Source organism: Entelurus aequoreus, linkage group LG03, assembly GCF_033978785.1.
Source record: "Entelurus aequoreus isolate RoL-2023_Sb linkage group LG03, RoL_Eaeq_v1.1, whole genome shotgun sequence".
Taxonomy (NCBI): Eukaryota; Metazoa; Chordata; class Actinopteri; order Syngnathiformes; family Syngnathidae; genus Entelurus; species Entelurus aequoreus.
The window spans coordinates 25,327,691-25,341,832 of record NC_084733.1 but is presented as its reverse complement, the minus strand read 5'-3'; the positions used below and the strand labels follow the sequence as shown (position 1 = coordinate 25,341,832).

At 37.2% G+C, this 14,142-nt stretch overlaps 1 protein-coding gene across 2 annotated transcripts; it reads left to right on the top strand.

Annotated features, from left to right (window-relative positions):
• The first annotated feature begins 337 nt into the window (after positions 1–337).
• zmpste24 (zinc metallopeptidase, STE24 homolog) lies at positions 338–13,594 on the top strand. Of its 2 annotated transcripts, none has more exons than XM_062040464.1 (9): positions 338–459; positions 3,781–3,927; positions 4,012–4,215; positions 4,794–4,946; positions 8,310–8,451; positions 8,521–8,696; positions 9,067–9,171; positions 9,244–9,387; positions 12,652–13,594. In XM_062040464.1, exons 1-9 carry the CDS (start codon positions 454–456, stop codon positions 12,874–12,876), a joined length of 1,302 nt encoding a protein of 433 aa, XP_061896448.1. In that variant the 5' UTR covers positions 338–453; the 3' UTR covers positions 12,877–13,594. The 2 variants fall into 2 exon arrangements, with proteins under 2 accessions (XP_061896448.1, XP_061896447.1); XM_062040463.1 differs by having other exon boundaries at positions 364–774.
• Positions 13,595–14,142: the final 548 nt, after the last annotated feature.

Genomic DNA, 14,142 nt, shown 5'->3' with positions numbered 1-14,142 from the left:
GTAGCATCATCTACAAAGATACAAATAATTGCAATTGGGATATCTAGTGGACACATTTAGAACAGCAGTTTATTTCATTCAAAACATTTCGGCTCATTTTTATACTTTGCAAACTCATCCCGCGGTCGTTATCTGGACCGCGTGCCTTATGTTTGACACCCCTGGTGTAGCTGTTCCACTTAAGTAAAATAGGATCTAATTTTTGAAAGACACTGCCTGGGGTATTAAAAGTTAAAATATATTAAAGTGCTTTGTAGTGTAGTTTTACACCTCTATGCTATGAACACATTAATTTTAGCAATAATTGTGTAGTCGTTACAAGTCTTATGCTGATGTTATCCGGTGCACTTGTGTGGAAACCAGATGCGGAACCTTTGGTGGGGAATCTGTTCCTGTCCGGACCCGATATGATGTTGCCCTGACATTCTCTCTCGTGAGCGAAATGGAAACTCAATGCCGGTAGAACCTGTCCTTTTAAACTAACAAAACAAATAATTCTGGTACATGTTTTTGTTCTTTTATGTCGACACACGTCCATTAAAACCGGCACAAAGTATTGTGAGTTACGTTAGCGGTTAAAGGAGAGCAGCAGCGGTAACGTAGCTGTTAGCCTGTCAAGGTAGCGACTCCCAGATCAAAACGCTATTTTACAGAAAATAAGCAAATATGTTTGACATCATTGGGGAATTACCTGTGGAAAAACAGATATTTTATGCTGTTTTGGTGTTTTCGGCGTTGGTCCATCTATGGGAGGACTATCTTGCACACAGACAGGTAAGTTACTAAATCATAAGTACGTACAATGGAAACAAATGTATATGTTTAGCATTGAATTAATGTTTTTAAATTAAACTTCATGTTTACAACATGTTAAAGCGTGTGCCACGTTTTGGTAACTGTCACCTTAACGACAGCTATATTTGATTTCCAACTGGACATTTGAACCAATGTTTAAATACGCCATTACATATTTTTGCAAAATCACGTAGATCAGGGGTGTCAAACTAAATAACCTGAGATTTTTGAATGAAGGCAACTGCTGTTCTAAATGTGTCCACTGGATGTCGCAATAGCAATCCTTTGTATCTTTGTAGACATACTTGCCAACCTTGAGACCTCCGAATTCGGGGGGGTGTATATATTTTCAAGTATTTGTTATATATATTTATATATATATAAGTAATCCGTTCGTGAATGAGTATATCCGTTCGGCCACCGTGTTCAATGGAGAAGTCTGATCAACAAAATTTGCAGGCAGCATACCCCTTCGAGCTGTCCTGGATGAACTGAAATTATTTTTTCCAATCATTTCGGAACTTGCAAGCGTACTTCTTCTTCTTACTCGTCGTCGCCATGTCTCTTCTTCGTTCTTCTGCTTCGTCTCTGTTATGTTTTTGGACATTACTACTTGTCGTAGTTTTGAAGCAATGCATGATGGGAATCCGGATGTTGTGTGTCAGTGTATTAACGTGCCGGCTGGAATAAACACACGCTGAGAAATAGTTCCGTGCCTGCCTACTTTATGGGTTATAGATAAACCTATGGATAATGGAGACATATATAATAGTCTCCTTATCTGGTGAGTGAGGACACCAAAGGCAGTGCCTTTAAGGCACGCCCCCAATATTGTTGTCCGAGTGGAAATTCGGGAGAAGGGTTGCCCCGGGAGATTTTCGGGAGGGTCACTGAAATTCGTGAGTCTCCCGGGAAAATCAGGAGGGTTGGCAAGTATGTTTGTAGATGATGCTACAAAAGTACAAAATAAACCACATGTTAGTACATCAGTCAAGGAAAACGATCAAACTACATAAATAACATCCCGTAATTACATTTTGATATTTGTCCAGGGTGTACCCCGCCTTCCGCCCGAATGCAGCTGAGATAGGCTCCAGCAACCCCCCGCAACCCCGAAAGGGATAAGTGGTAGAAAATGGATGGATACTATTTTTTGATCTTGATAGATTGAAAATTAACACCAATGAGTTGACTGATGAACATTATCACATAATTTATTCAGACAATATAAATAATGACAAATAAAGTTTATACTATTAACCGCAACAGGTAATTGTATATATATATATTTTTATTTTTTTTAAAACATCATGATTTGTACAATTTCAGAATGTGCTTGTTCTATTTTCAAACAAAGACAACAATTTGAAGTTGTCTTTATTTTTAAGTTATCGTGCCGTGATTTTACCAGTCCGGCCCACTTGGGAGTAGATTTTTCTCCATGTGGCCCCTGATCTAAAATGAGTTTGACACCCCTGACGTAGAGATTGGTAAGCAGCAGAAAATAGATGGATGGACGTAGACACGGTTGTGGTACTAGTTCATTTCGAACACGCATACAGTTAAAATATGATATTACAACTTCAAAAAGCAAAGTTAAATACTGAAGTCAAATAATTGTTATTTATAAGTTCAGTTCAGTTTCAGTTTATTTCGAACATGCATACAATACAATGTAATTCATCACATATATTTCCAGTTGTTTCATTACAGCTCGTCCTAAAAGGAGTAGGAAGAAGATGAGTTTATTTAATCCTACTCCTTTTCATACCATAGCAATTTTATCCTATTTCCTTGTTTTCTGTAACGTAACAGTGAACAAATAAATAATAAACAAATAATATACCATAGTAAGTAAACAAATATTAAATACATAAATAATCGTTGTCTCATTAAAATATAATTTAAAAAAAATACACATGAGATTAACAAGATTGTCGATAGGGTTCAAAATACCAACCATCTTTACCCATACTCGGATTCTGATTGAATTTTTGATATGTTAACTACGTACCATATTTTCCAGACTCTAAACCTCACCAGTATATAAACTGCACCCACTAAAAATGGATCATTGTAGTACATTGTTTGATTTCTTTGTTTAATACATATCATAATTTAGCCATTCCGGAAGAAAAATACACGGATTAGCCGCACCTTTGTATAATCCGCAGGGTGCAAAATTTTGGGGAAAAAATTGTGGTTTAAAGTATGAAAAATTAGGTATAAAATTACTTCAAAAAAACTTACTCACAATGTAATGTGTTTGTTTAAATTGTTAAAAAATTGTATATATCACAGGTGTATAACCCATTGCCAACAAAAGTCCAGAAGTAATATGCGTTAAAGTACTTTTCTTACTGTACATGTATTCGTTCTTTCCATTTTGACAAAAATATACACTAGCTGCATGCAGTTGCATGTTTTTAAAAATATTAATATAATGTAATTAATTCATAAAATATTACATCAGCCGCCTATCGCCCGAATGCAGCTGAGATAGGCTCCAGCGACCCCGAAAGGGACAAGCGGTAGAAAATGGATGGATGGATTATATCATCATACTTCGAGGAAAAAAAAAAAAATAATAATAATAATTAAATACCTGCTTGACTTTTGATTTCAAAGCAAGTTATCCATCAAAATGATACTCTAAAAACGAAAGTCGGCTAAATTTTACGGTTAAAAAAAGGGGGCCGGGGGTGGTTGTTCCATTTATAGTTTGCAAAACACCATAAAACATCAACTTAAGATTTTACGGTAAAAAACGGGCAGCTCAGTCGCCAGAATTTTACTGTGCTACCGTTTCTTAATTTACAGTTAGAGGGCCGCATAACTGCAATGTGGCCGTCAGTGAAAACGAGCATGACACCTCTGCTTTAAAAATCATTAAATGTTTATTTATATATAACTTATTTTATGTAAAAATATATTTTGATTATAATGTAGACAAAATGTTAATTGTCATTTCTGTCATCCCTGCAGCGAAAGGTATACAGGTCAATCACTCATGTACCTCAAGAGCTCATAAAGATTATAGATTCCGAAACATTTGAGAAGTCCCGACTTTATCAGCTGGATAAAAGCAACTTCAGCTTTTGGTCCGGACTCTATTCTGAAACAGAAGGAACGGTAAGAAACTTCTCTACCATGTCCTTCTAAGATTCCTAAAAGTCATTATTAAGGAATGAATTGCTTTTATGTTGTGCCGTCAAGCTGATCCTGCTCCTGGGTGGAATCCCTTTTCTGTGGGACGTAGCCGGCACTGTCACAAAGCACTTCGGATTTGGCCTGGAGTATGAAATTACGCATTCGCTTGTCTTTTTGACTCTCGCCACCCTGTTCAGTGCCTTAACTGGCCTTCCCTGGAGTGTGTACAACACTTTTGTCATTGAGGAGAAACATGGATTTAACCAGCAGGTACAGTTCCAACTTTTAACCTTTACCTTCCATCTACACTTATTTCTTGGTGTTTGTTAAAGCCATCTTAGCGGGAAGGTTAGCTAATAGCATGCCTGCTTATGGCTTGCTCTCTTGTGTGTAACATGTTTCGCCTTGTTCTCCAGTGATAATTTTTCTTAAAAATTATACTTAAGATACTTAGAAATGCAGGTTTTTTGCTATAATGGAGGTTATTATTATTAGCATAGGGCAAAGGCTCCACACCATGTATGGAGACACATATTTAGCTGCTAGATTGGGGACTGAAAATAAATACTGTTAACCAGAGGGGATTGGCTTTGGTGATCGGCAATGGCGATCACATACATTTTTATATAAATCGGATGATGCTGATCAGTGGTTGATCGATCGGCACATCTCTAGTGTTAACCAGGCACAATTGTCATAATAAGGTTATGTGCAATCAACAAAAAAAATGCCCTCAGGTCTCATAGTCATTCGTAGCGGTGATCTGACTTTAGAGGCATCTTTTGTACACTGTATATTCCATATTGTATAATGTAATGGCCGTTCGACTGGCTTGATTTTGCTCATAGACGCTAGGGTTCTTCATCAAAGATGCCGTGAAGAAGTTTGCGGTGACTCAGTGCATCCTGCTGCCTGTGACGTCCCTGCTCTTGTACATCATCAAGATCGGGGGGGAATACTTCTTTATCTACGCCTGGCTCTTCACTCTGGCTGTTTCTCTGGTGAGTCATGCATTTTTTCCAGGTTCTTTCTTTTTTTTAATTAAACGGTATTGACTTGAATATGAGACGACTCACTTTTTTTTTTTCAACAACCAGTAAAATATTTCCAAGACAGAACCAACAACCGAACATTTATGTGTATTTACATTATGGCAAATTACATGCAAGCAGTTTGCAGTTTTTTTATGTTTCACTTTAAAAATCATTGCACAAATGCTAAGCAGTTTTGTGATTCACATATTCGGGCTGGACAATTAATCTAATTTTGATTTAAATTTCGGTTTCACACGTACATAAAAATATAATCATTGAAAAAAACGATTAATGGTTCGCGCAACTTGCATACAAATTCCGGAGCTTGTGACGGTGAAACTGATGAGTGAGCGTATGAGTAAAAAAAAAGTTATCGTCTACTGTAGGTTTGGGATGTCATCATGGTTGCTGTTTTTTACTTATTATTTATTTAGACAGAATGTAATGTTACAATTTTCCATGCCAAAAAAGAAAGAAGAAGATTCCACTTTTCAAAATGTGCTAGCTCGATGCTAATTTAAATTGGGTTTGCGATGGACAGGCTACAGATTAGCACTAGCGATTTTACATTGCAAATTTAACAGCTCCAAATTTGGTAATAAAAACTGCAGCTACGATGTACGTTACAATCAAACAGCTTAAATAAAGTTGATTTGATTTGTGTCTAATAAATAAAATACTTACAGTATAAATCAGAGGTCTTCAACAGATGGTTTGCGACCCCATGGAAGTACGCAGAGTTACTCCAGGGTGGGTCATGACATTTTTGGTTGATTACTTAATTTTTAAAATATTCCACCTGCAATTTTTCCACAAATTTAAATGTCTGTAAATACACATTAACATTGTTTGTAAACGGCAGTGACATGGCTAACCTACTCACTGTACCTTGCAGATTTGAAATAAAAACATGAATAGTTACACCGTATTATTATAATAACTTAGCATTTAAGATAGCTAGCTATTAGTGCTGAAGTTGCAAGTTAACGATTAGTGGCGCTATACGGTATTTTTTAAATATCTTGGTATTGCACAATAACAAGGTACATTTGGGATCAGTTCAATTTAAAACACAATTTTATACAAGATATATTAATAGGGTCTCCCCGCTACGTCAGTTTGGGTGGTCCTTGGCCTGGAAAAAGTTGAAAGTTGAAAATTTACAAAGGGTTATGTGGGGCTCAACAACAGTAAAAACTGGCACATTCAAAGACTTCTCTCTGGCTTGGCAACACACCGTAGCCTATACACTACGGCCAGGTAACGTTTTGGAATTACAGCTGCATGAAATATCTACTTTATAATACAGTAACTGTACTTGCAAATAAGATACAGAAGTATACGAAAACAAGACAACTGGACAGCCCAGTATTCATTATCATCAGCTTAGTTATAAAGGGGAACTGCACTTTTTTTGGAATGTTGCCTTTCGTTCACATGATGACAGGTTGGGGGGGGGGGGTCAAGCGTTTTTTCACGTCGTGCTTGCTAGTTTCGGGTCTTAAATGGCTGTCAAAGTATTCCAACTTGTCGGTATACTGTACCTACTCACACTTCCTCTGTCCAGGTGGGATGCATGATTTATGATCTAGAACAGGAGTCGGGAACCTTTATGGCTGAGAGAGCCATGAAAGCCAAATATTTGAAAATGTATTAGGCATATAATATTTTTTAACACTGAATACAACTAAATGCGTGCATTTTTAAGTAACACCAACATTTTTTGAGTATAATAAGTCTTGTATTCTTTTTAATAACATTTTTATTCTGAAGCTAACCAATAATAAATAAAATACTTCTTACCATTAATGCGACTTCTTGAACAGATGCGGTAGAAAACGGATGGTTGGATTAAAATGCAGGAGAATGTTTTATATTTTGAACGTTATTTTTAACTCTGATTACCTGTGGAAATATTCATTTCTTATCGTGTTAAGCAATGTCAGCTAAGATTAATCTGAGAGCCAGATGCATCCATCAAAAGAGCCACATCTGGCTCTAGAGCCATAGGTTCTCTACCCCTGATCTAGAATAAACTGACGGGTAGCAAGGAAACGAGGAAACAGCAGACCACTCAATGATGTAAACATAGGGACACACGGGAGTGATCACGGCGCCACTGTAAATAGTTTGTCTGCATTAGTGCTTATAATAACAATATCACTAATACTTGGTTAATATTCAAGTCTCGAAATGTAAATGGAGTTTTGTTGGCGGTTTTTGAAGCCGAAAAAATGGAGCTCCATTTGGCTTTTATTTACGTTTATTTAATATTTAGAATGTATTTTAAAAAATCCATCCGGTTTATGTCTTCCATAATGATTGTGAACGATAGGCAAAATTCCAAAATAAGTGCGGTCCCCCTTTAGATGCAATACATTATCTATTACATATTCAGTAAGTTATGTGAACCATAGAGTCATTCAATTATCTATTTATGTGAACTGTCTTATTTATTCATTATTTTTGTTGTGTTAAAGATTTAAAAAGGAAATGAGCAATTGTTAGAAATTATTACTAGACGGAACAGGGATAGGATTAAATATGCTCTGCTTCTTTGTACTACTTTTCGGACATGTTAGAATTTGAAACTGTAAACATTACTAGTTGTATGCTTGTTCGAAACACATGTCTGTCATTATTTTCTTTTCATAACTTTATTGTTGTTGTTTTGTTTTTTTCTCAACATGTCCGAAATACTTACAATACAATTTTAAATAAAATACAAATATTTTATTATTAAATAATTAACACATTTGAAGATAAACAAAAGCACGGAAAATTGCAACTGTTAAGTACCAGTATTGATTCCCAGGCACCGCAATATTGTACCATATCGACTCAAATGGGAAAAGTTGAGTACATTTCACACCTATTCGGGACTCTGTGGGGGGTCGCGAGCAGCAGGGGAAAGGTTTATTTGTGTCTACACTTACACTATTTATATTAGGATAGGGTATACTTTATCCCACAATGGGGAACTTTTGTGGTTGCATTGCAGATACAAAAAGTTCACAAAAATAAGGTAAAACACCCAAGAGGAAATCATCAAAGAACATAAAAGTAAAAAAAAGAACAGAGCTAATGCAGCCAGCTACCACTTCAGCGGCGCCATTTCTACATGCAGTTACAAAAGTCAACACAACCAAAAAAACAAAATTAGCAATAAATATTACATGTTGTGCACATACAAATGCACCATGCGCAGACGAACTACTAACCCCATTTCCACACCCACAAAAATGAAGTAATTGCCAATGTTGTCAGCAATAGAGGGGCCCTTAAAGCCTTAAAAATGCTATGTAAACACTCTTCTCTTTCTGCTCTCAGGTCCTGGTCACCATCTACGCCGATTACATTGCTCCGCTGTTTGACAAATTCACTCCTTTGCCAGAAGGAGAGCTCAAGTCAGACATTGAGGCCATGGCCAAAAGTATAGACTTCCCACTCACTAAGGTCTATGTCGTTGAAGGTAAACAAACGATAAGAAATGGGTCCTGATGGTGCTTTAGTGTCTGATAGTCGTCCATGTTTCTTCCAGGTTCCAAGCGCTCTTCACACAGCAACGCATACTTTTACGGTTTCTTTAAGAACAAACGCATCGTGCTCTTCGACACCCTGCTGGAGGACTATTCCCCCCTCAACAAGGCTGACGAGACCAAAACAGAGCAGGCACACGGCGAGGAAGCTCACAGTGAACCCAAAGTCAAGCCTAAGGTTACAAGCCCTGTGTTTAAAAGGCGGGCTTGCCGTACTTTTGTAGACAAATGCGATGACTGCTGAGAGGTGCAAATATGTTCTTTGAGCTTGTATTGACAGAGACGTCAACATCCAGACTACATTTTGTGTGTTTTTTGTAAAATTCTCATCACAGCAATCAGATGTGATCGTTAGCTCAAGCAGTGTGATGTTGCGTAGCTTTGTGCGTGGTTTGGAGCTGTAGTGATCAACTAAAGTACGACTACCCAACCCTTCTTCTCTCATATACACTCCAGTACACTCATGCACACAGACTTTAATCCTGTCTCTTACAACCTGTATAGACAAATGGCATTGAGGAATAAAAGAATTAATGTATTTATTACAGAACAAGAAACAAGGATGCAACAACCCAGAGATCCTGGCTGTTTTGGGTCATGAGCTGGGTCACTGGAAGCTCGGTCATACAGTCAAGAACATCGTCATCAGTCAGGTGACCAATCAACTTCCTAACTCATTGTTATATTGGAATGGTGCAAAAATGTGCTCCCTCTTCTCTCTACAGATGAATTCCTTCCTGTGCTTCTCCCTGTTTGCTGCTCTTATTGGACGTAAGGAGTTGTTTGTGGCATTTGGCTTCAATGACAGCCAGCCCACACTCATCGGCTTGATGATTATCTTCCAGTTCATCTTTGCTCCATACAATGAGGTGACTTTTCAGCTTCATTACAGTGCTTGGCTTTCAAGTTTTTCTCCGTTCAAAGCAAATCATCCCACCGGACAAGTTGTACACTTAATTTGTTTTTTTCTAAATTGTCGCCATCATAAAACTCTTAGGACAGGAATGTTAAACTGGCCCGGGAATAACACAATACGGTTCTCAGAGTTCAATTCAAAACTTGGGAGACAAACGTTTTGCAACAAATTCCTAAAAAGACTAGCATGCTTTTATTGAATAGAGGAACTTGGATCACTGAAAATTCTCCAGAATTTTGCTTGTATTCCGACGCATGACTTCATCCCGGAAGTGAAAAACAGTGGTGGGCAACCAAGCCAGGATTGCAAAAAATCCAACTATGCAAAGGAATAGAGCCCTACACTTTATTTAAAAAAAAAAAGATTTGTCGAGTGATATCAAGGATTATCCGTTGGTCACGTTCCCAGACACATCCAACTAGCTTGTGCTCCAGATGCCATTCTACACAACAAAATAGATATAGCAAACTTGGAAAAGCGTGGAAAAAAACGTATTTGTGTGTGACTGGGTCAAGGAAATTGGTATCAAGACTCTCCCAGATGAATATGCATCGTTTTTGTTCGAGTAAGGTTGGATTTCATGATTTAACTTTGCATCCATAGCCATGTTTGTTGTTGTTGTTGCCCGCGCCGTTTACGATTATGCATGTTTTTCCCCGTCTTAATCAAAATGTAACTATCTAAACGTGTATGTGCTGAAAGCTTCATTTACGATTGCTGTCTTCTGTAAAAGTTGGACTCCTTTAGGTTTTGCTTACATTTGCTTTCTTTTATTTAGACTCGCTGAGTTGGTGCTTTTCAAAACACCTGTAGCAAACATGTATTTTAAGAAATACACATAATATCAAGATAATGCTTAAATGTAAAACACTAAACGTTAAGAGTAGATCAAACATTTAACGAAGTGATCACTGCAAACTCGTGCGTTCTTCAACTCTGCTACCTTGGACTGGAGTGCGTGCTTCTTTTCCCTTCGTCGTTTCGTAAAATCTTGCAATCTTCCACTCTGTTTGATTTCCTCTCGAGGAAATGTTTATCCTTTTCGCAATTTGAATAGTTTGTACAAGCGAAAACAACACAATTATAGGGCATTTTTATTTGACAAAAGCTATATGGCGCCAAATACCCTTTGGGAACAGACACTGGCTTGACCACCACGTGTATTTAATAAGCCGGACGTAAACCATGTAAATCCAAGCAATATCAAATAATAGTGAAGAAAGAATTCCGGGCCCCTGGTCCTTGGCGTTCTGGAAATCAAAACAATTTACTTGAATAGCCATGCTTTAGTAACTCTACTGGCAATATTTTAAGCATCATCTTAGACCAGAATGCAAAATAAAACTAAAAAGCAGCTACAAAATAACAAATGTAAAGTATTCACAATTTGATGCTTTCACCTGGTAATGTTTTATAAGTACTACAGGAATGAATACATTTTGTCTGTCGCCAGGCAGAAAAGAGCACATCTTGTGCTTTATGGTTGTTGTTTGTGGGTACTATTAATGTAATATGGTTCTACCTTACACCCCACTTTCCATATGATTCAGTTTTCTGCAAAGATTGTTCCCCTAATAACTCCCCAGTTTTCATATGCCGCCCCTGTTATCTTACGGCCAAACATTGCAGTTAACAAACTAGTCCGTTTGCCCACATACCATTCCGCAGAATCGAATGCCCAAATAAAAATTTCCATGCATTGTAAATTCATAATTCATAAATTCAGTCTTTGTACTTTTTTTTTTGTATATATGACTGCAAAATAATTAGTTATGAGGCTAAAGAAAGTTGCAAGTGCGAGCACTTTGCTAAAGAAGGTGACTATTGAATTCAATAATTTTTTTTTAGTAATGAACGAAAGTGGCATCCGCGTGGCTCTCCGCTCATTGCCGTCTTAGCTAACAAGAATCTCCAATAAAGACAAAAGTGATGTCAAATGTTCATTTTGTGATCATGTTTTTGTGTGTCTGGAACGGGTTGTTGGACTTTCATTATTTTTTACAGGCTCCAGCACCACCCGCGCCCCCGAGAGGGACAAGCGGTAGAAAATGGATGGATGGATAATTATATCTATCCTACTTACAGTTTACAACAGGGCTTTTTGGCTGAGAGAGCCATGGAAGCCAAATATTTTAAAATGTATTTCCGTGAGAGCCATATAATATTTTTTAACACTGAATACAACTAAATGCGTGCATTTTTAAGTAAGACCAACATTAGAGTATAACATGTCTGTTATTCTTTTTAATAACATTTTTATTTTGAAACTAACAAATAATGAAAAAACGGATGGATGGCTTAAAATGCATGAGAATGTTTTATATTTTGAACGTTATTTTTAACACTGATTACCAGTGGAATTATTCATTATTTATTGTGTTAAGCAATGTCAGCTAAAATTAATCTGAGAGCCAGATGCAGTCATCAAAAGAGCCACATCTGGCTCTAGAGCCATAGGTTCCCTACCCCTGGTTTACAACCTTGTCAAATTATATGAAACCATGCGTTACTCTAAAATGGTATTTATTTATCAAATAAACCTTTGGCTTAGATCAGGCTGATTTAAAAATAAGTACTAACCAAATATACTATGTAAGCAGGAACCCATTAATAACTGACAAAAAGTAAATTTAGATACAATTATGTTGTGGAAAATAAACTAAATTATTTAATAAATGAATTAAGTTTCTTAACTAAACTGTCAAAAAAAATTTAAAGTGCAAATGAAAATACAGCTTAAACCCTTTAGGCATAATTTATACTGCATTAAAAGGGACTCATAAATAACTGACGAAAACTAACCAAAAATATACAATTACTGTATGTTGTGCTAAAATCAATAAACTAATTGATATTGTTTCTTAAACTGTCAATAAAATTAAGTGCAAATAAAAATACAGCTTCACAACTTTTGTCATATTTTTTGCGCTAAATAAACTTCTGTCTGACCTTAGCTCCAGACTTTTTCTGTTTGTTTAAGATTGTCATTACTGCCACAAGTGGTGGAAAAATGTATTACAAATGCGTGCCCCATATGGACAATAGCTGAGAAACATATTTTTAGTGGCCTTCTAGAAAGAAACACTTACTGTATTTAAGGCATATAGCACGACAGAGATGTGCAAATGTGACAGAGTACTGTAATTGCAAGTCTTAGCACACACTTCCACCCCGAAAACATTCGTCAGTCCTCATACTCTATTGTCCTCATTTGCAGCTCCTGTCTTTCTGTCTGACCATCCTGAGTCGCCGGTTCGAGTTCCAGGCCGACGCTTTTGCGCGCAACATGGGCAAAGCCTCCGAGCTCTCCTCAGCCCTCATCAAGCTGAACAAGGACAACTTGGGCTTCCCGGTGGCCGACTGGATGTATTCCATGTGGCACTACTCGCACCCGCCACTGCTGGAGCGTCTCAGAGCGCTGGGCAACGTCAAGCAGGACTGACGGGGCTGCGAGGGGGAGCGGCGAGTTCTGCCTCCTCCTTTCAAGGGCCTCCGCAGACCTCTCCTGACCCTGTAACGCATCCTGTTTGTCTCTTCCTTACTTTGATTTAGTACTTTCATTTAATGGCAGTATCTGTGTTCTTTTCTTTGTTTCAAACAACAACAGCACAATGCAGCCTGAATATCTCGTTTGTGGGTGTTGTACACGAGCCTTTGTCAGCTAGGTGTGCCAAATGACATATTGTACAACATACCAAACATTACATATGTTCTGAGGGTGCACCTACTTGCTTCTGGTGCCACAATTTGTGTTCCAAATCAACAACGGTAATAATACTGAAACATTGGGCCGTACCAAAATCTGCCTCCTAACTGTTCTGATACTTGACCCTGTTGGAGACACAGCAGTGCTGCAATTTTAATTTGGAGTAGATTTTGTTTAATTTTTTTTTTATGTGTGACGGGGTCTGTTCATGCACCTGTTTGCTAATTGGGGTCCAATATACATGTACATGTGACTAGCATAATGACAAGGGTGGAAAAAACATTGAATGTGGTTTACAGTTTTAAGTTGATAGTTCCTACATTTGATTTCGGGAGGCTGGATTAAGCCCAGTGTTGCATGGCAATGTATTTATAGGCAGGGAGGGACTGGGAAGTTCCTTGTTGAGACATTGCATAACTTTCTTTGCTGAATAAAATTATTCCATTTGTCCACATTTTCCCCTGTAATCAAATGCAAAGATCACATACTTTTGTCAACTTCTGCAATTGGGGTTGAAGAAAATGTCTTCTATCAACACAATATTAGCAGTTTTTATGACATATTGAAAAAAAAAAAGTGTTAACATGAATTGATTACAAGTTGAAAAACTTATTCGGGTATTACCATTTAGTGGTCAATTGTACGGAATATGTACTGAACTGTGCAATCTACTAATAAAAGTTTCAATCAATCAATCAAAAAAAAAAACAGCTAAGCATCAGATTATATATTTTTGGATGTCATATTTACAAAATTAGGGTTTCCACCCTATGGTGTCTCATATTTACGAAATGTTAAGTAATACATTTTATTTTTCATTTGATTTGTGTGTAGTCATACACAAAATGGGCACATTAAGAAACAGAATTTAAATTTTAAAAAAAATATATATACGTATATATACACTACCGTTCAAAAGTTTGGGGTCACCCAAACAATTTTGTGGAATAGCCTTCATTTCTAAGAACAAGACTGTCGAGTTTCAGATGAAAGTTCTCTTTT